The 21,783-nt window shown below is 36.7% G+C and overlaps 3 protein-coding genes across 3 annotated transcripts; 1 reads left to right on the top strand and 2 right to left on the bottom strand.

Moving 5' to 3' along the window:
- The first annotated feature begins 3,330 nt into the window (after window positions 1-3,330).
- LOC125216610 (homeobox protein ATH1-like) lies at window positions 3,331-5,757 on the top strand. The gene is made up of 5 exons (XM_048118361.2): window positions 3,331-3,604; window positions 4,020-4,768; window positions 4,841-5,187; window positions 5,258-5,318; window positions 5,397-5,757. Exons 2-5 carry the CDS (start codon window positions 4,031-4,033, stop codon window positions 5,562-5,564), a joined length of 1,314 nt encoding a protein of 437 aa, XP_047974318.1. The 5' UTR covers window positions 3,331-3,604; window positions 4,020-4,030; the 3' UTR covers window positions 5,565-5,757.
- A 294-nt stretch (window positions 5,758-6,051) lies between these two features.
- On the bottom strand, window positions 6,052-9,847 carry LOC125215393 (protein NDL2-like). The gene is made up of 11 exons (XM_048116799.2): window positions 9,651-9,847; window positions 8,516-8,615; window positions 8,023-8,120; window positions 7,811-7,899; window positions 7,638-7,698; window positions 7,468-7,554; window positions 7,274-7,351; window positions 7,126-7,182; window positions 6,983-7,038; window positions 6,745-6,880; window positions 6,052-6,662 (listed from the first exon to the last, which is right to left on the bottom strand). Exons 1-11 carry the CDS (start codon window positions 9,708-9,710, stop codon window positions 6,438-6,440), a joined length of 1,047 nt encoding a protein of 348 aa, XP_047972756.1. The 5' UTR covers window positions 9,711-9,847; the 3' UTR covers window positions 6,052-6,437.
- A 3,916-nt stretch (window positions 9,848-13,763) lies between these two features.
- Window positions 13,764-17,196, bottom strand: LOC125212774 (uncharacterized). Its single transcript, XM_048113028.2, has 5 exons — window positions 16,259-17,196; window positions 15,385-15,437; window positions 15,012-15,175; window positions 14,744-14,895; window positions 13,764-14,391 (listed from the first exon to the last, which is right to left on the bottom strand). Exons 1-5 carry the CDS (start codon window positions 17,007-17,009, stop codon window positions 13,967-13,969), a joined length of 1,545 nt encoding a protein of 514 aa, XP_047968985.1. The 5' UTR covers window positions 17,010-17,196; the 3' UTR covers window positions 13,764-13,966.
- Window positions 17,197-21,783: the final 4,587 nt, after the last annotated feature.

Raw genomic sequence — 21,783 nt, 5'->3', positions numbered from 1 at the left:
CAAATTAACGATGTTTTTAGTTTTCGTTAGAACTATATTTTGATTCGGAAGCTCGACGAATCTCAAAATCGACGAAGTAATTATCACAACAATTCACGAAATAAAATGAAAATTTAAAATATACTCTTTTTTTTTTTATCTTTTAAGTTTTAACAATAAACCCCATTTTCATTTTATCATAGTTGCAAGTGAAGCTACGGGCGGGAAAAAATAATTAAATACTGTCTTTATCGTATTTGGAATATATTGAAAATATCGAAATCCAGGTACAATAGGAGACTAATTTCATGCATTGGTTATAGGGATAAATTTTGTGATTTTCTGGGTCTAACAGGGTTTTATAAGCCAGGTGTGTAGAGAAATCGCTAGCTCCAGGAAGAAGACGAAGATTGCCTGGAGGAAGAAGCTGGCGGGAAAAATGAGCGGAAGAAGGAGAAGTTACTAGACTGAGGAGCATCTGATTGGAAGGCAAAATGAGAATCACAGGAACAGTTTAGAAGCTCTATCCACTATAAATAAGAGCACGCGATAAACATGAAGGATATATCTCTCTCTTTTCATTTTCGGCTCTTAGCTTAGTTTTCTACTTTTCTACACACACTTGAGGGGATTCATTCTGGGGAGTTCTCTTTCGGATCTAGTTGTGGTGTAACACTGTCTCTACGGAGGCGAAGATACAATCCTTACTGCTTTTCGCTTTACATTCCCTATTTCCCCGAGTCTTCGATGTTCGAAGCTCGGTTATGCTTTGTTATTGTTTCGCTAGACACTTCGCATTTTGCTATGGATATTTCTATTTTGGTTTCGGTTATGATATTGTCCTTTTATTTATTTGCTTTGGTGGATATTGTTGGTTGATTTGAGTTTGGAGTTTGAATTGCTTGGAGATTGTGGTTGATCGGTTGAATCTAGTTGAATCTGTGAAGATCGGAGATAGAAATGGTGTTTGATTGTTGTGGATGGCTTGGATCCGGAGTGGATGAAGCATCCGGCGTATAGATTTGTTCGCATTTGCATGGTTATGATGTTTTGAATTCTATTTACTTACATGGCTCGTCAAGTAGTCATGCATCTGTGTTAGTTTTAGTCGTTCTTTGTGTCCATCGGTTTAATTTCGTCAGCCCTGCTTCGATCTTTGTTTGCTCTGTTTTTTCACCGGTTGTTTCGTGAAAAAAATTAGAGAAGATGATGTCGCTGTTAGTTAGTCCTTAGGTTAGTTAATTTGCAGCTTTTTTCAGTCGTACTATGCCGTTTTAGGAAATGGTCCCTACGTTTCTCTTTTCCCGTGTCTAGGTTAACTTAGGAAGTTGTTTACCCAGTCAAGTAGTCATTTCAGATACTTTTAGTCATTATGCATGTCCCTGCCTAGATTTAGTTGTTAGAGTGAATTATTTCATTTACCCAGTCTAGGAATTAAAGCTCAATCTCAAAAATTGCGTGGCAGCAGCCAAAAATAGCTTCCAGGTCTTTGAACATGTTTTCTTACACATCCGTCTCTGTGGATTCGATCTCTGCTTCCCTGTACTAATCTTTTTAGCTATAGCGAGTTGAGGGTTTTGAAGGATGAAGGAAGTGATTGTATGCCCAACGACATGTTACCCAAGAATTCTCTAAGTTCCTAGACCCGATGTCTAATGGATTCTCTGGATCAGGGAATTTTATTTCAAACACATCTCGCTTACTCTTCGACCACTATTCAGATATCTTACCAAAAGATTACGGTAAGAATAACGGGATGAATTTTCAAATTTGCAATATACCACGAGATGCCGAAATTCTATATATATATATATATATATATTTGTAAATTAAAATTTTCTCATTACCATCCATAGAAATCCGTCAAAGATTTTCCCAATATTGCTTGCGTCATCATTGCACACTGCCTTTCTCTCTCTCATCTTTCTTCATCTTCACAACTGCTGCTGTTAAGTGCAGCAGTGGCATCAGACTTTCCCCTCTGTTCACTTTCCTTAACCCTTTACTTGTTCGTTTCATCCCCCAAAAGTGTGTTTTTTTCTTTCCCATCACATTTCACAATTCATCTCGAACTAGTTACTTAATTCCACACCTTTTCTTCTCCCTTCAACAAAATGCCCATTTCATTCAACACTCACCACTCACCACTCACATTTCTTGTTTCTTACCATCATTGCCATTTGCATTTATTCAAAACAGTGGGGCCCTCAAAAAGCTGCAGTAGAAATGAGTGAAACTGCAGCATCAAACAAAGTAGTAAAACGCAGAATGCATAGCACCACAACTCTTTTATGTGCTTATTTATTCCTATCCTTTGAGGACATGTTTCAATTGAATTTTATATTTCATTTAGACAAGAGTACAGTCATTTTGCAGCAATATTTTTCTTGCTTTTCTAATTCTATTTATAGCGTTTGAACTGATGTTATATTATCTATAGTGCTTGATAACATTTGTTTGATATGTTATATACTATTCTCTCTGCTTCGGATAATTCAGGTCACTTTGACCGGACACGAATTTTAAGAATTGTAATGAAAAGTGGGTTAAAAAAGTTAATGAAATGTGGATCCTACCTTTATATATTAGTTTTATAATAAAATGTGAGTAGGAATGAGTTAGTGGAATACGAGGTCCACTACCAAAAATAATAAAAGTGAAATGCGACAAATTATATGGGACGGACCGAAATGGAAAACTGAGACGAATTATCTGGGACGGAGGGAGTATCACTTTATAGTGTGAAATTCCAAAATTATCCTCTGACTTTTTATAGTATATTGAATCTGAAGGCTATATTAGTAATTTTAGTTAATTTAAGATTGATATTTTATTGCTATCATTGAATTTTTGTTGATAGTAATACATCATTTTCTTGCCCTGATACAACGGGCCCTTGCCCTATGAAAAAGCCATACAGAATAATTAAATGGCAATGTAAACACTAGATTGAGCAAGTAAATATATCATTTTAATATTCCTATCCACCAATTCATAGATATTGCATTAAAAATTTGAATACTTGAATAAATAAATATAGCATTAAAGAGAGTAATTCAAATGCTGCTAATTGGTTAATAACTCGCTTTGTATCTCACTATATATCTATTTATCTAACTTTTTCTTTTAAGAAAGAGAGGAGATTTGTTGTAAACGATTCTTGATTTCTTTCTGAGCCTCTCTGAAATCCATCAGTTTCTTGGGCTTTGAAACTTTTCTTGGATGAAATGAAATCCCACTTTTCTTTTTCTTTTTTATGATAGCAAGAAAAGAAAAACAGCTCATTGGTTTTGGCCTTTTATTCATTGTTGTCTTGTTTGCACATAATGGTGGTGGGGTTTTTTAGTACACGAGAGCTTGTTTTAAAGAGAGAAAGGAATAGTCTTTTGTTGGTTTAAACCTATTATTATTACACTGTTTAGGAAGAAAGGGTAACCAATGATTTCCTACATATGGCTCTGATCACTAAAGATCAAACCTCACTTTTATTTGGCTCTTTATCATTTGGTTCCCTCTAAAACTATTTTTTTATATTTTATTTTATACTTTGCTTTGCAATCAATTGCTTGAAGGGGAAACTGCATTTCACCTGAGATATCATTTCTTCATTGCATAGGATACCAAGGTTTGCTCCTTTTTTTTTTCTTTTTCTTTCGTTATGATCTCATCTCTTTCACAAGTTTTTTTCCTTGTGTTTAGAATATAATGTTTGAAAAATACTTCCTTTTTTTATATGATTGAGCTAAATAAATGAAGAGGTATCGCTTTTAGTTTAGTGTTCGCACATATGTATAAATAAATTTGTAGTTTTAAGCACTCTTTCACGTGGGAATGAAATGTTATACTATGAGATTATCATTATGCATTTGTCTCCCAAAAAAAGCTAATTGAAATGAAATACTACAAGATTGAAGCTGTCCCTTTGAGAAATGAATAGATTGCTATTTTAGTTTTGGTTGAGAAAAATGAGAAACAAAAACTATTAATACTAAATCAACCATTAATTGAACTATTGATGTATGGTGTGTTTGCATCTTCAGGGTTACTCGATATGCAAACAGATGCTGCAACGGGACCACATGCCCCTGTTGCAGCAGATGGGAGCTTGATGCACTCGGCATTGAGCTCCCCCAGTTACTCGGATTTAGTGAACTGGCATATTCAGACCCGTATCATGGCGGGAATTCCCCTGCCCCCAGCCTTCGGGGAGGACAAGGTCCCCTTAGGCTGTGTCGGGGACGGGCTTTGGACCACCGGGAAGTACATTGAGGGGATTAGTAGCAATCCTAGTGCCTCTTACACCTTTCAATCCCCCAATGCTTGCGTGAGTTCGACGTTTGAGCCCGGGTTCGGAGGCCTTCCCTACGATGCCAGCAGAAGATGGGACTTCAACGGAGGCATGCCTAGCCCGATCATGATGAATGAGTGGATGTTGATGGAGCACGAGAGGCTCAACCCTAATCCCGTGCCTTCTCGTTTCAAAAAGGAGCTGTCGTTGAGCCTTGCAACGTCTCATCCCCGCGTAGGAGGGGGTTCTGAGCTGAGCAGCTACTCATCGTTGCACGTTGGATCAGACAACACGTCGTGCAGCAGCAGCAATGCAACGCAGCTGTCTGGATCCTGTTTCTTCCAGCCAATGCAGGAGATACTTGCTGAGTTTGCCTGCTACGCGCTTGAAAACTGCAACGGAACGAGCCTTGGCTGCTCGGACTGGCTTGAACATAACTCCGTCTCTCACAACAACAACAATGAATTCAAGAAAAGGCATCTAATGTCTTTACTTCAACTGGTAAAAAAACTAAATTCCATTCATCCAACTGTTTCTTGATTCTTACCATTTTACGCTTTCAATGTAACATAGGTCGATGATCAATACAACCAATGCATAGACGAAATCCACACGGTCGTCTCTGCATTCCACGCTGTGACCGAGCTGGACCCTAACCTACACGCCCGGTTCACCCTCCCCACGGTCTCTGCCATGTACAGAGGCCTTCGGGAGAGGATCAGCAGCCACATCTTGGCAATGGGAGCAGCACGACGCGATGAAGGAGAAAACAGTTCGTTCGAGACAACCTTCATACAGAAGCAGTGGGCACTCCAGCACCTCAAGAAGAGGGATCACCAGCTCTGGAGGCCTCAGAGAGGCCTCCCCGAGAGATCCGTCTCCGTGCTCAGGGCATGGATGTTCCAGAACTTTCTACACCCGTAAGCCCGCCCCCTCTGTCTCCCATACTACATAATCAGATAACCTCTTAAAATGCTCCGAAAATTTCAGGTATCCAAACGATGCGGAGAAGCACTTGCTAGCATTGAAAAGTGGCCTAACAAGGAGCCAGGTGCAATGAGATGAGAAATTCTTTTGCAATGTTTTCTTGATTATGGTTTGATGATATGTATATATATATGTTTAACAGGTATCGAATTGGTTTATAAATGCCCGCGTTCGCCTCTGGAAGCCGATGATAGAGGAAATGTATGCAGAGATGAATAGAAGGAAGGCCCCAAGAAACCAAGAAGATGCCAGTGGCATCGTCCACAGGAAGCTTCTGCGATTTGATAGCAGAAGATTCGATGTGGATTAACGCATACGACGAAGATGAAGACGAATGAAGAAGGTATTTAACGTAAATACTGCTAAATGCCATTTTTACATCCAAATTGTACATGTTCTAGCTTTGGGATCCAGTGTTTTGCTATGAAAGAACAAACTAAGTTGTGGAATCTCGAATAATATTTCAGTTTCTAGAAGAGATGGTAGTTCGATATGATATCAAATCAGGACCAAGCTGTGAAATCTCGAATGGTATTCAGTTTCTAGACGAGATATAGTAATTCAATATGGTATCAGAGTCAGATCCTCGATGAGTTATCTACTCTACTAAACATGCTTTAAGAATATGAATGCATGATTTGCCATTGATGACTATTCCAACTTGGCAAAGAATCTAATCTTTTTCTATGGGGAGTGATCCAACTATATATCACATCTAAATAGTGTCAACACTCACAAATCACAATGATAAAAGAATATGCCAAGAATAAATACAAAGATAAACTAAATGGTAGATATTGAAACACAACGCCCTCCATTTATTAATATTCCCTGCGTCGATAATTTATTATTGAAATGATGTACAAGGATAGCTTACTGAATTATTTTTCTAGAGTTACAAGTGGGAGAAAAATACAAAAAATTAAAGAAAAAATAGCTCACTAAATTCTTTTTCTAGAGTACAAGTGGGAGAAAAATCCAAAAAATTAAAGAAAATTTGTTTAACCTTAACCTATTCATCTGCTAACATGATGCTAATTATTTGTATATATAGCCTTTTTATCTACAAGCCTCCTATGACTTCCTCCCCTGCTATAGTTCTTCTTTCGAGCACGTGGTAGCTCCTTCCTTACCTTCGTTACATAGTTTACAAAAATCTGGCCAGTCTACGCTTTCCTCCTCTTCAGACTTGGCCCGGGATTCTCGTCTTTATTGGCTTCAACTTCAACCCCATGCTTTCGGGTGAGAAAAGCTCAGGTGAAATAATGCTAGTCGGGCTTAACGGACTTCTTGGGCTTACACTCAAGTGGGATGGTCTAAAGAGGCCATAGCCCATGAGGAAGTATTCCAGTGGGATCAGCATGGCGTCAGGCTGCTCTTCTGTGACCATCGAGCCACATGCTTGAACCTGCAAGAAATCGACGTGTGAGAGGTGAACATGACGATTTCACACGAGAGCGGCTAAGATGATGGTTTAGGTTGTAGCTTACCTCAACCAAGGCTGTGAATCTTCTGTCCAGCTTTGACGTCATGTGAAGAGCTTCAGAGTGGAAAGGAGAGTTTTCGCCAACAAAAATTAAGGATCGACATTGCAATTTCCTCAAGCTATTGCTGATGTCTAGCCTCCTGCAAGACAGCAGATGATAAGGTTTAACACTCTTTTGGGTTTTTAAGTCTTGACTGCCACTAGCGTTTATTTTGTGATAGGATAATGGTTGGGGAAATTACCCGTTGATAGCTTCAAGAAAACGCAGCACGTTAGGACTCTGCCTCTCGCACAACAACTGCAAACATTCAAAATTTAATTACTTATATGAAACTTAGAAATGTGAAATCATGATGTGTTGAGAAAAAAAAAGCAAGGAACTAACTCTTCTGCAAGACTGGACAATATCCGATTCGGGTACATCAACACCACCACGAACTTCCTGTTGCACGCCATTGAAAAGGTTCATATATAGCATATTTTTTAAAACAAAATGAATCCTTTATTTTTTAACAAAATGAATCCAGACAGACCTTGCTGAAGTAACGCATGAGCAACAGCTCCTTTACTATGCCACACATGCCACAAATGTAAAGCAAATTGGACATCACCTACAGTTCGCATTCTTGTGAAACTAGTAATCTCTTTTATGTTTTCGAAATCATGTACCAGATGTTCTGCACAGTTAGAACATGAGCGAACAAGGAGAAACAAAAAAGTAGCGAACCTTGTTACATAACCACTCTGTCCAAGATGGTGATTTGCACAGAGGGGAAACAAGAATAAGACCCATGACACGTCGTGAGTGTTTTAGCTGCAATAATGCGGCACGTGATTTTGTTGGCCAATACGAATGAACAGATATACGGATGCAACAGATGAAGGAGAACGACTTACAGCAAAAAGGGTAAGAATATAAGCTCCAGCTGTTACACCCAGGCACATAACTGAACCAAGCCTGGAGATAGATTGAGTGTGAGTTAGCTTGAAATCCTTATAGAAGAACATATTATTAATAATTTGACTCAGTAGGACAGGCAGGTACAATATTACTAAATCACTTGAATTACCCAAAATAGTCTAGGATTTCAGCAATCTGATCAGCTAATTCATCAACAGTCAGCGAGGGCTCATCAGGGCCAGCTACATCAGCTCCTAACTGCAATAACTCTTGACAGAAGTGCCAGGTAAGACACAGCAAAACTGAATGAAGGCAGTGTCAATGAAGCTGCATTATTTCATAAGTAACTAAAATAAATGATCAAGGAATTACAAGACCGACCTCATGGCCTGGGGGGCTGATGTGGTAGATACAGAAGTTATGGAGAAGGAGAGAAAATGCTTCTGGACAAAAGAAAAGCCCTTGGAAACAGGACATATCTGTTAAGTTGCATGCAGACAAAGAAGTCACATGTCAACTGCAAGTTTTTAGAGGTACTATAAGCTGTAGGCTTTAGTAAATCACACTTTGCGCATATTAGAGAAATTGCTTCTAGATTGGATAATTCACAGTTGTAATTAAAAAACAAGATAGAAAAGGCTAATAATGAACCAAAAGCATATTGTAATATGTCAATCTAACTAAATAACATTGTGAAAAAGAAATATCATGTCAAAATTTAAAGCAAAAGTGGAAGCATAAAAGCAGGTTGTCAAGTGAATAGAAAAATACATTAGCAAGATTCCAGTCATCATCAAGAGTATTCACCAGACAGCAAAAAATTGGTTCAAAATCAACAAATACAGTTTGTGAGAATTCAGTTCAGTTTCCTTACAGTTTAAAGCCAAATCGGGATAAGTAATAAGAGCTGGCTTGTCCTGGTCTCCAAATACAGCAACGGAAACAGAACCATGACCTGTCTTGATAATATGCTCCTGTAAACCAACATGAGAAGAGCAAGTTTGTCAAGATCGGCACCTAATCTCAAAAATATGTCAAGTAGAGAAAATATTCCACCAGCTAATCCAATCTACGAAATTCTGATTCCACATGCTGTACAAGAATCTTTTTCTAGCTTATTTAGAGAGTGTAACTTGCTTGAAACAAGAATTCTCTCTGATATTGGTCCTTCAAGAAGAATTCCAGCTAGCTCTAGCTAACGACTTTCCTTAGTGGATTTAGAAAATGTCAAGGATATTCAGTAAGAATCTATTCATGCACCGATAAGCAAAGAAATACATCAAAAATAATGGTTTCTCTCTAAATTTATTGAGCTCTGAGATGAAGGATCCATAATTCAAACATATTTTGCGGATTATGTATAAAAATTGAGTAGTATATACGAAATTATGGCATAATATTTACATTTGAACTTGTTAAGTAAGGATTGAGAATCTGAACTACAAATTGTAGCATGTACGCATACTTGAAATCAAAGGAACTGATATTCCTCTTTGCTTTTTCGTAATTCTTTTCATCATATTTATGCCACTCACACATACATATGATCATAAGCGATTCATCTACAAATGGACATGATGATCCAGAAAGAAATTGATCGGTGGAAATACATAAAATGTGAAATTCACTTGTCAAAACAAGTAAAATCTGTTTCATAAGAGTATTCTATAGAAAATGAACTTCTGTTTCCCAAAATGTGATCCTTACTCAATCTAAACATCAATGCTACGGTAAAATTGCCGAAAAAAGCTCCTTCTCCACATACACAAACTCATCGGGAAATGATAAACCGAAGCATTTTAAAATACACTTCCGTTTCAAAATTCTGGAGATCGCGCATTGCTGCTAAAAATGCAGCTACCTCAGCTAATATTTCCGCACACACACACGCATAACTTGTTGTACCTTTTCACAAAATCAAATATGCACAAAAACAACTTCAGCAGCATATGCATACAAATACAACATGTATATATAAGCATAATGCGAGCGGCAGTTTTGAGTTTGACCTTGCCGGCAAACGGAATAGACTCCATATCGATGGAGACGGAATCGCTGGAGTCCGCCATTGTACTTCCTTTCCTCCTAATTCTCTCTCTCTCTCTCTCTCTAATTATTTAATCTTCCTCTCTCCAGCTACAGAGGCGTTCAATTTGGTATCAACAGCTTAAATACCAATCCACGTTTCTCTCTCTATCTAGTTATAATGTGAAGCAAATGTATATGTGTACGTATAGGTGTATATATAGGTGAGTTGAGTCTAACGTTAACTGAGTCACCGACGCATTTGCGTTTGGGCTTTGAATCGGAAACAGGGTGGGCCCGGGCTCGATGACACAATTGGATTTTAACTAGAGTTAGAGGCCGACACATTTCCCTTGTCAAATGACACAATTGTCCTTGTCACGCCTCACTGGAATTTCTCTTTATCCTTTTTATTTGCATTTTCTCTATTTTCTTCTTTTTTGTGGTGACTAATTCTTGAAGAATATTAATAATTTTTTTTTGGATGAAATACGAATTTCTTTTAACAAAATATACTTAATATAGCTATCATATACGTGTGTGATGTTATGTTGAAGGATAAAATATTATTTATTTTTAAACTTTGTAGGATTCTACTTGATTAATATATTCTGATATAACTTTAAACATTGAACCTACTCACTTTATCAAGTTTATTTTCAACTTTACCAATTTTTTTAATGCAAATCGATCAACTCTTTTCTAAGAAATGCCATGTGCTTTTAAAATATACTCTTACTATTATTTTAAAGCTATATTTTTAGTAAACAAAATTGCCGGCTAACTTATAATTTTTCAGTTCCTTTTTACTTCCTTTCCTCTATCCATAGAAAATAATTTAATTTGTGGACGATACAAATTTTAATAATAAATTAATAAAATAAGAGAGAATGAGAGTAAAAGAAAAATAGTAAAAAGGTAAGTAAAATATAGGAGAGGGAAAAAACTACTTTCTCCGTTTCTTCATAGTTGAGTCATTTTTTTATTTAGGGAAGTTTCTTCATAATTGAATCATTTGCATATATGATAATTTTTTTCTCTTTCTTACTTTACTCTCTCTTACTTTTTTCTTTCTACTTTATTCATGTTATACTTTATTCTCTCTACACTTTTCTCTTTCTTACTTTTTTATCAATTTGTTAAACACATCCAACATTTCTTTCTAAAACTCCGTGCCGAAAAGTTTCGCCTCAACTATGAAGAAACGAAGGGAGTAATAAAATATGAAAGAGAAATTTTCTACTTTTAGAATGAGACTATTTTTCGTGGACATCTCAAGATGACAAAATTAGACTATTTTTTTTTGGACAGAGAGAACATTTTTTACACACGAGGAAGAGAATAGTACTGGTATTAATTATAAGTAAGAGAGTATTAATTATTGGTACTCCTGACTTAATCTAATTGTTGTAAGAAATCCAATACTTATATTATTGCATATTTGCATCCGAATGACTTCTGCTGACTTACAAATGGAGTACTACATTTTACTACTAGTTGATCAAATATACTAATTTGATTAAAATCTCAGAGCACATTAAATATTGGACCTCCTAAGTAATAAATGCATATCCAGTTTACATGGGAGATTGTCATTTTTGGATCCAGCTGTAGTATTTTAAAATTTTTAAAAAACATTTATTTATGTGTGCACAAACGTTTTTGTAATTAGGCTCCTATATTTGGGCAACATTTTTAGCTGCTTTACCTTGAAATCAAAGCAAAATATTGTCATCGTACAAACAAATTCTCATGTGATTTTATGGCGTTAAATTTATTTTATTTATTCAACCTTATAATAACTGGAGTTCATATTTTTTTTTTATTCTCCAATCTCAAGTTTCGACTAACCTTAAGAAATTAATTAAATAAAGAAATAATTAATGTCCAAAATTTTAGTTACATTAAAAATAGATACGGTGTTTGTAGTCTTTAATCTTTGTAAACCATACATGACACACCTCGTGTATAAAACCGCATAAATATCTTGGAAATTTAGAGAAATAATATTAATGATTTTCTGTCGGTAAGGATACAGACCATTTAATTAAAATAAAAGTATATTTTTCCTCCAATAAAAAGGAATTTATTGTCTTGCCCCCACTAAAATACAAGAGCAATAAATATTTGTTATAAAATGTGTGCAGGGGAAGAGCATAAATCGTTTTCAATAAACTTTTTGGCAATTTTATTTCTGAAAACATCACCTTACCAACCAAAGACTTTTTGGTTGGGCACTAATATTATGTTTATAGATCTAATTAGTTCAAAATAATTTTGTATTATAAAAGACTTACCAGATAATAGTTTCCATTTTAAATTTATTAGACCAATCATCATATTCTATAATTAGCAGTACTCCATATAATACTCGAAATCATTTCTCAGTCGCGACCTAAAAAATTGGGCTGTCAATGCATATTTTCTGTGATTTGATTATGAGATCATAAATAATCAACTTATTTAACTGATGATGTGATAAATTCGGAACTGAAAATGGTATAAATTCCACGAATATGAAACACTAATATACTCCCTCCGTCCCAATAAATATGAAATGTTTGCTTTTCGGCACAAGATTTTATATAATGTTGTTTTGTGAGTTAAAGAAGAGAGAGTAAAGTAAGAGAGAGGGGAAAGTAGAGATTAAGATATTTCTATTTTAAGAAACATTTCATTTTTAATGGGACAACCCAAAAAGGAAAACGTTTCATTTCTAGTGGGACAGAGGGAGTACAACAAATTACCCAAAAAAAGACTCCGTATTTTTTTAATTTTCTAGTATATTTTTCTATTTTTTTTACCTATTTCGATATTTAATTCCATCAAAAGAATGAAATATTTTCTGTTTTTTTTGTTCTATCACTTTTTCCCTGTGATGGGACAAATAATGTTTAACTATATCTGACTCATTATAAATGTGATGATAATCAATATAAAGGTATAGTTTGGGTGGACTGTCGGTGGATCTCTTTTATGTATATAATCTTAATATCAATTAAATTATTGTATTATCAAAATCTGGAATTAATAACGTAATCAAACTTAGTTCTTGGTCAGAAATCCCAATCACGTTAAAAGGCCACACCTTTTAACTTATCAAATATTTTAAATACCTTCGTCGTAAACTCTTTGAAGTGTTTTAGTACTTTCATACTATTATAATTAAATATCTATAAATATTGTAATTTTAAATAAGAACTGATAAAATAACTCGTCATATATATCGACAGTATGACTTTTCTATATGATATAATAGGCTGGTCCAATAATATATACTACTACTATATATTATAAATTTCGTATACATAGAATTTCTTATGCTTGAACACACGTATGTAATTCTCAGTTCTATTTACCATCCTCAATAAAGCATTCCCACATATATATGAATTCAATTAATAACAAGAATTTAGCATTTTTCACAACTACTAATTCATTAATTTGGTTTATAAGGTTAAAATGAATAGTATAACCTTTTGCATGTTTTCTAGCAATATTTACTTAGTAAAACTGGACATAGTGCAATAGAATACAAAAAAAATGAAAAAAAAAAAAACCACATACAACTAACGATAGTGATAATTTCTAATTATAATAAATTTTCATTATATAGTCATAACTCTAGGACTTGAACTTCAAAACTAGTACATCCTTAAATTTCTCACTAATTGAGTTACACTACATTTTCAAGTCCGTGGGAGTAAAGGCCTAGTATGATGTAGTAGTAATATAAAAATAAGTTAGAGTGGAAAGCAATCAATACATAGTTAAGATTGAATGAGTGCACACACATAGAGTTGGGTGACATCTCACGATCCAATTCCATAATTTATTGCACTTTTTCACCCATAGAAACACACATACACACATGAAGTTGTGTCTCGTGGCACCAACTCCCTTTTGCTTTTTAAAAACACACACCCATACACAAATGTGTGTGTATTGAATTCACATATACACATCATTCATTCACCAAAGTAAGAGTGGAGTTTACCAAATGCAAATTCAAGCAGTCGATAATAAATTAATAATCAAGCAATAAAATCAGAAGACATAAACTCAACAGATATAAAGCAGAACATGAAAACCACAAATGCAGGGGGATATTAAGCAGGTTTCATATGGCATAGCAGCATCATGACAAGTTTCATGGTTTTTTTATACATATAAAGTCATACTAGTATGGTCCTTGTCATTGCTATGACTGTTTTCAAATCACCTGTTGAAAAAGAGGCCGTAGGAGGCCGACACTTGGATTGCAATGAACAAGGCAAAATTCACCATCCTGCACGGGAACTCACCCAACGAGCTCCATGTCATCGTCGAAGGCAATGTTCTGAACCAAGGGGCCACCGCTATCTGGTCCACATCTGGATAAAGATAAGAGCTTGTCCCCAAGATGGTCGAGCTTGACCTGCTTCACCTGTGGTTCGTGTAAACTACTCAGAGCCTCTTTACGTTTTCTGCCAGTACCATTTTCCACGCTTGTCAAGGAGAAACCCCCTAGAGCACTGGTGTTAGGCTGATCACCCATTTCTCTGTCCTCACTTTCATCACTCTCATTGAGATCAATGATATTCATATGGCAATAACCCGTACGGAGGGTAAGTTCTGGTGTCTCACTCTCCAGTTTTGATATGCACGCTGCTGCTTTTGCATGGAGCAGTGACATGCTTTGATCGAATACATTAATCCCCTGATCATTAAGGACCAATAGCCACTCTGCGCATAGTAACACTCAGTTACACATCAAATACCATAGTTGAAAATAATACTCCAAGAACAGCATAAACTAAGAAGATTATGGTGCTAGCTTCAATTTCAGTTACACATCAAATACCAAAGTTGAAAATATAGCAAGATTGGCCTAGAACTAAGATGATTATGCTGGCAGCTTCAATTCTATTCAATTTAACCACCAAAGAGATTCCCACCATTAATTATTCAAAGTGAGACTGATATGTTCATTTTGTATTAACTAGTGAGCTCCAAATGTTAAAATTACCAAGGATAAATCTCGGAAAGCTTAAGCTGAACTATTACAACAAGGAGAATAAGAGTTGAGACAACTCACGGATTAAAGCTCTGGGATTGGTGATGTCAGGTATGGTATTTAGGTCCACAATTCCAGCTTGATTACAGACCCATTTAATTAACTCAGCCACCAAATGACATTCTTTGAAAGCATTAAGGTAAGAAATGGCCCAAGATTTTTCCGTTGCAGCGCTGTCCTCAGCAAAATTCCCATATTCATTTGCAGATATCGTTTATCAGCAATGATATACTAAAATTGTATGTGGTTATACTATGAATAAGTATTGGACAAAAGTACTAGTCGGTACCTAGCAAACTGAATGGCTTGGTCAGCAGCCAACACCCATGCCAGAGCCAGCTTTTTCAATTGACTGGCAGATGACTGGATCCATCTCCCAGAATAAAATGAATAGTCAACCAAAATAACAGCATCATACAATACTTTATGTAGAAGAACTGCATCTCCATAGCTCTGCAGCAATTAAGAATAAGTTTCACCAAGTAGAGCATTTTATGTTAGTTCTTTACTGCTTAGCTACTTATGCAGTAACAAAATCAAAGACAAATAGTATATCCTTGTACGAACTCATCTGTTGAAAAGTAAAAGAGATATTGCTATTGAATGATTTTACATGTACAGTCAATACCAGCTCTAATAGTTGAAATAATACATAGAAGTACCATTGAGGCTGCAATAGGCAAGCTAGGTCCTGACAGCATTTTGAGCAGCATATCTGGTGAGGAGCAATGCACCGTCAGGTAGCAAATTAGGGTTAAAAAGCACAAGCATGTGAAATGAGGACTGATGTTACAGATATATTGACAGAAATATCTGAATATGTAACTCAAGTACTCAACATCTTGCCAGTATGCTTAAAAACCTGTATCTTCAAATTAATCAAGAAAAAAAATTGGAAGTGTTTAGGTTGCCTGTTGATGTGGAAGGGTAACAGAACTGGAGGCTACCACACTGAAGCACTCATCTTTCGTTTTGACCAGAGGCATAAAGTAATGTACAAACTTCAAAGAATATGCTAGTAAATGAATCATGTATATATATGAGTTGAACATTACCTTAAAGCACCTATAAGATTGGTGATCTAAATTAGGCTATCCCTTTTATGATGAGCCAATATCTACAACTCATTGCAAAAAACTGGAAATACTTCTAAGCATTTCTAAACACTCCAGTTCAGAAACTCAATTATTCCCGGATGCTTTAAATCATGATACGCAGTACCTAACCATAATATGAAAGACAAGCTCACAGTTTCTTCACAGTTTTCACATTCCTTACCATGTTGCTTACTACTATTCTTGCTTGGCCAAAAACTCTAGGGCTTACTTATTTGAGACACCATCAGAATGCTAAAGTAGAGTTCTGTTAAAGTTGTCCAAAACTAACAGTGCAGCTTAGAGTGAAATACACTATATACTACAAGAAGCGTGACATCCATGTTACAATCTAACACTAAAGCTTGAGAAGTTTATCTGCTGCTCGTATAGTGGCTTATGTTAGAGAGCGAAAGTAGATCATGTTAAGAAGAATTATCACCTAAAAAGTAGATGTTCCGGAACCCCTTAATGGTTTGAACTGCCTGGTCTCGTGCATCTTTCAGGATATCCTCTGTACACATCCCAGAACTAAAACTCATGTACAGCCTGAGAAAGAACACTTCCAACTGAACAATCCCCACTAGCTCCCTTATCCCACAACCAGCATTCATCGTCGTCCAAGTTCCATCACTCAAAAGAGGGAAGAACATCCTCAAAGTTTCAACAAAGCTGCAACTCCCCCCACCTCGGTCAGTAGTCCAAACCCGGACCAAATCCTCAAAACACACCACAGCAGTATCACACTCAACATCCTCGTTTCCGTAATCATAAACCCCAGCAGATACCATCATATAACAAACCATATTCTCCACCAATTTTCCAACCTCAATCCGCTCATGCAGCTCAGTCACCCTAGAATCACACACAATACTGTACAGGTCATACACCACAGGGGCCAGCAGTGCGATCTTCTTCGACGCGCTACTCAAATTAGAGCACTGAGTGAATAAATTCAACAAATCCTTAGCTATCAGCACCCTAGAGGCAGGGCTGTTTCGCTTCGCTGTGTGAAATGTGACCGCGGCGTAGAACCAAGTGATTTCAAGCGGCGGATCGAGCATTGTCTGGATCAAACGGAAGAAAATCGACTCGAAAGATGAGTAATCGGAGCTGCCGTTGTGGTATGAAGTTAAAAAGTGCTTGATCGATTCTCTCAGCATGAACTCCTGATTTTGTTTCAGAGAGTTCATAATGGCGGAAATTCGCTGACAATGTACGCATTAAACGTAAAATTCCGGGAATTGCAAAGAGAATTTCAGAGCAGGAACTGGAAATTGGGGGTTTTAGGCATGCGAGAGTGTTAAAACCCTAGAAAAAAAGGAGGGAGGGAAGTTTGGGTTTCAATTTTTGAATATGGTGGTTTGACACTTTGAGCAGTGTATAATTTTGGATTTTTCCTTTCAGTTTCATAAATGATTGCAATTTCTCCTTTTTTCATTAATTTTTTAACAAAGCTTATTATTTCAACGGTCGAAAATTGAAGACATGTACGTTAGCTTCAATTTCTTTTTTTCTCATTATTCTTTTAACAAAGCTTGATTTTCCAATAATTCTGATTAATTAACCCTCATTCTTTAAATAAAGCTTATTATTTCAATTAGTATTCCAATTATTTTGTGATTTTTGGGTTATTCTTTTAAACAATAGTACGTATTACTATTCAAATTCAAGGAATTTATGATAAAAAATACTTCATTCGTCCATAAAAAATAGACAACTATTAAAACGACGCAGGTTTTAATGAAAAATTGGTAAAGTAAGAGATAGAAAAAGACAAAGTGATTTGAGTATTGTAAATCGATAATGAGACTTATCTCATTAGAGAGCCAAATTTTCTTTAAAAAAGAATTGGTCTATTTTGAAAGGACATTCCTAAGAGCATCCCCATCCGTACTCTTAGCTAAGAGCGCGGAAGTGGGTCCGGACCCACTTTTACTCCTTGTCCTTAGCTAAGAGCACAACACCCACATCCGTACTCTTAGCTAAGGACAAGCTCAAGGGTCCCACCATTCTATTATTCAATTTAAATAAAAACATTTCCACAATATTAAAATGCATTAAAAATATCCGAAATACTATTACAAATTACAAAATAATTAAAAATTACATAATTAAAATCCTAAAAATTAAAAATTACACAATTAAAATCCTAAAAATTAAAAATTACACAATTAAAATCAATAAAATTAAAAAGACGCACTACTCGTTGCCGAATTTCGCCCAAATGTGATTTATTAGATCTTTTTGTAGCTCAGTGTGGGCTCTTGTATCACGCATTGTGTGTCTTCTTTTGATCCTCTCGTTCACCGTCGTATGCACACCTCGGCGTGGGGGAGACCTCGCGGTTGAGCTTCCGGCTTCATCCTCGTCGTAAAAGTTAGCCGCCATCGGTCCTTCGTCAGCTAAATCATGTTGTGCAAGATAATACACGTGTACATGATATCGGCGATATTCTTAACGTACCAAAGCCGAGAAGGGGACTTCACAATGTTGAATCGGCCTTGAAGGACACCAAAAGCTCTTTCGACGTCTTTCCGAGCAGACTCTTGACGCTGCGCAAAAAGAAGCCGTCTTTGCTCTTGTGGATTGCTGAACGACTTCACGAAAGTCGACTACCTTGGGTAGATACCATCGGCGAGATAGTAACCCATGTGGTATGCATTTCCGTTGACGGTGAAGTCGATCATCGGTGCTACACCATTCAAAACATCATCGAAGAGTGGTGAAGAATATAATGTTAGAGTTTGTATACTAGAAATCACATTTCGAGTGATTGAATACTGTTAAAACTCTTATTTTATTTTCCAAATGAATAAACAGATTATTTTTGTCATAATGTTGTTATGTTTTACATTTAATGGATGTTTGTTGCATATTTAAATGTATAAGTAACTTAACAAAGTCTAAGTCTTTGTTTTAGTAGACCGGTTGTGGGCGTCGTTCACTTTAAGGTAACACGGTCAGTTCTAAACAAAGAAAAAGAATAATTTCACAACCTAGATAGGCTTAGACTACCTATTGTGAAATGTTGCAATGTCAGTCCGATTATTTCTAAGCCTTACTGAAATAAGATGACATTGGTGTGGTATAGCACTGAATGGATCTAACAACGAGACAATCTTTATGCTATCTACTGAAAGACGAGGTCTGGTAAATTATTTCTCAATCAATGTACGTTAGCATTGAGCATACGGTATTGATTATGCACTACTTTGACTTACCAAATGGTGCGGGTTTTTCGCAACCCAATAAGCCTGGTATATTGGGTAGTGGTGATTAATATCTAGCGGTGCTAGGATTGCTATTATGTTGAATCGTGCGCGAGGTGAGTCTCGTTTGATAACATCCTCAAGAGAAGCTTGAAATAAGGTTTTATTATTCGGAACCTAGCTAGTTGGACTTTAATTACTCTATGAATAATAAATAAGATTTTCTTGCTGAGTCCTCTCTTGGAATAAATAAGATATTAATTAATTAAGTCCATAGCAGACAATGATTAATTAATGGATGTTTCTATCTTAAGCGCGGGAAATAAATATAAAGTATTGGAAACCCGAAGTACTTGTAATTTCGGATTTGGATGGGGAGTGCAGTATTACTTCTGTAGTGGCTGCTCGTAATATTCCAATTTTTAGCTTATATTAAATTGGGTTTAATTTAATTAGTAAAAAGCTAATTGGAGGAGCCCATATCCAAAGCCTTCCATAGATCCCTGTCTGGGCCCAATATGTGACTTATTATAAATAGGAGAATAAAGGAGACAGAAAAGACACTTGTTTTTACTCTAAAATTTTTGGCCCCCCTACTCCTAGTAGAGGTCGAATTTTTCTCCTCCGTGGGAAAGGATTTCTGTCTTCTCTATTTAAGTCCTAGTGCACTGGTGAGATCAGCCCACCCTGATATCAGTTCACAGTCCGGGAACCAGTCAGAAGATCCGTGGTTTTGTACTAAAGATCTTCACGTGGAGAAGAAGCTAGCCATCTTCGATTCTTTGGAGAATCATCAAGGTATAATGGCTGAACCTTAGAAAAGCATGTTTTAGGTTTCAATTGATTTAAAGCATGTTATTATTTGAGTTATGAGCATGATACATGTGATAATTACGCGAATAGAATTTGTCTAAATAATCCGCTAAATAGATCTGAATTATCTGTAATTGATTTATGTGTGCGCTTCCGCTGCCAGTCCCTTCATATAACAAGTTCAAGTCGTTGTTGGATCCGGCAACACCGAAATATGCATGCCAAATCCATAGGCGGTAGTCGGCGACCGCTTCAACGATAAGCGTTGGGCCGCCACCTTTGTGGCCACTTAAGTGTTGCCCCCTCCAAGCAATCGTCGGACAATTCTTCCACTTCCAATGCATGCAGTCAATGCTGCCTAGCATACCGGGAAAACCGTGGACTGTTTCGTGAAGACGAAGCAACCGTTGACAATCGTATGTGGTGGGTGCCCGAAGGAATTCCTCGTCGGAAGCAGAACGAACGCCGACGCAAAAATTCTTGAGGCATAGGATTCCAGTTGACTCACCGACATGCAAATACTCGTCGAAGAGGCAGTCGTTTGCCCAGTAGCAAGTTGTCGGATGGCACAAGTACACTTTTGCAACGCCGTGAGACTTTGCCGACCGGTTGCGTCTGCACCTTCTTGAAAGTATTCAACGCGGGTGGATAATGTGTTGACAATACGCATAAACAACCATTTTTGACATGCGAAAACGGCGCCGCAAGTAATCTTCTAGATACCGCGGCTGGTCGGAAAAATAGTCGGCAACGAGCCTTTCAAGGGCTCCCTCTCGATCACGAGGGATGTAGCGACGTTTTGCTCTAGTTGGTTGAGGAGGAGGGGCGGGGGTATTGGCGGTGACATAGGCTTCATAGGCGGCACGATATTGTTCATAATATTCTTGTTCTTAGCGCTCCGCTTGAGAGATTTTGGGTGAGAGAGGAAGATGTAGATGATTTAGTATGGAAAAGTGTGAATGAGAGATAATTTGATGTGAAAAGTGGATGATGAATGTGTGTATTTATAGATGATTTTGGGATTAAAAAAAATAAAAAAATCACAAAAATCCAAAAAAAAACGTCCATAAACAGCTCTATTTTTTTTGGGAATCCAAAAATATATATTTGTATTTTTTGGTATTATTTTGAATTATTTGTGAATTTTTTTCAAAAAAAAAAGCAAATTGGAATTTGCGTAGGGCTGCTCAGCGGCACGGACGTGCTCTTAGCTAAGAGTGCACGGACGGACAGCTCGCAGCGCCGGACGAGGTCGTCCTTGCCGCTGGCACGAACGGACGAATGACAAAAAATGCACCACTGCGGATGCTCAAAGTGGCAAATGTGGTCTTTTTTTAAGGGACAGATGAAGTAGTAGTTATTAGAAATTAGACAAAATTATGTTATGTTTATATACTCTAATTTTATTATCATACTGAATTCCTTCTAATAAACCTTTATAGAGTAGTGATATATGGCAAGTTCCCCTTAAGTGTATAACTAGAGAACAAATTTCAACTACAAGATTAAGAAATCAAGGGCTGAAATTCATCATAGGATTTCAAAATTGGTCCAAAAAATTACTTCACTATAAGCAAGAATTGGTTCACTATATAAAGGCGGGGGTAAAATAGTCATTTAACAAACAAAGTTGTGGTTAGAACTTGAATTCCTCTCATTTAGATTAATTTTCTTCTTCCCGCTATCTCTTCTGCTCAAATTCTCCATCGATTCTCCACCGATCCTCCTCTTTTGCTCAAATTCTCCATCAATTCTTCACTTCCGCCCGAATTCTCCATCGACTCTGCACCGATTTCTCTCTTCTGCTCGAATTCTCTACCAATTCTCACTCATAAACGACAACTTTATGTCGTCGCCGCATTTGATTCACTTTGTTGTCGCCTCCTTTTGGTTGCTCATTCCGTCGTTGCCTTCGATTCAACATACCTAATGCCTTCAATTC

This window comes from Salvia hispanica, chromosome 3 (genome assembly GCF_029641045.1).
Source record: "Salvia hispanica isolate PSC_SH4W2 chromosome 3, Shi_PSC_v1, whole genome shotgun sequence".
NCBI lineage: Eukaryota > Viridiplantae > Streptophyta > Magnoliopsida > Lamiales > Lamiaceae > Salvia > Salvia hispanica.
The sequence above is the reverse complement of the archived record's forward strand: the minus strand, read 5'-3'. Positions and strand labels throughout refer to the sequence as shown.

Excerpts from the sequence above, each read along its gene's own strand:
- LOC125212774 (XM_048113028.2), bottom strand. The coding sequence starts at position 17,009 with ATGAACTCTCTGAAACAAAATCAGGAGTTCATGCTGAGAGAATCGATC. Across the intron at positions 15,176-15,384 it reads TGCCTATTGCAGCCTCAATG|AGCTATGGAGATGCAGTTCT; the intron begins GTACTTCTATGT and ends TAATTGCTGCAG. Across the intron at positions 14,896-15,011 it reads CAAGCCATTCAGTTTGCTAG|CGCTGCAACGGAAAAATCTT; the intron begins GTACCGACTAGT and ends TGCTGAGGACAG.
- LOC125215393 (XM_048116799.2), bottom strand. The coding sequence starts at position 9,710 with ATGGCGGACTCCAGCGATTCCGTCTCCATCGATATGGAGTCTATTCCG. Across the intron at positions 7,039-7,125 it reads TTGTCCAGTCTTGCAGAAGA|TTGTTGTGCGAGAGGCAGAG; the intron begins GTTAGTTCCTTG and ends GAATGTTTGCAG. Across the intron at positions 6,881-6,982 it reads TTTCTTGAAGCTATCAACGG|GAGGCTAGACATCAGCAATA; the intron begins GTAATTTCCCCA and ends GCTGTCTTGCAG.
- LOC125216610 (XM_048118361.2), top strand. The coding sequence starts at position 4,031 with ATGCAAACAGATGCTGCAACGGGACCACATGCCCCTGTTGCAGCAGAT. Across the intron at positions 5,188-5,257 it reads TTCCAGAACTTTCTACACCC|GTATCCAAACGATGCGGAGA; the intron begins GTAAGCCCGCCC and ends CGAAAATTTCAG. Across the intron at positions 5,319-5,396 it reads GTGGCCTAACAAGGAGCCAG|GTATCGAATTGGTTTATAAA; the intron begins GTGCAATGAGAT and ends TATGTTTAACAG.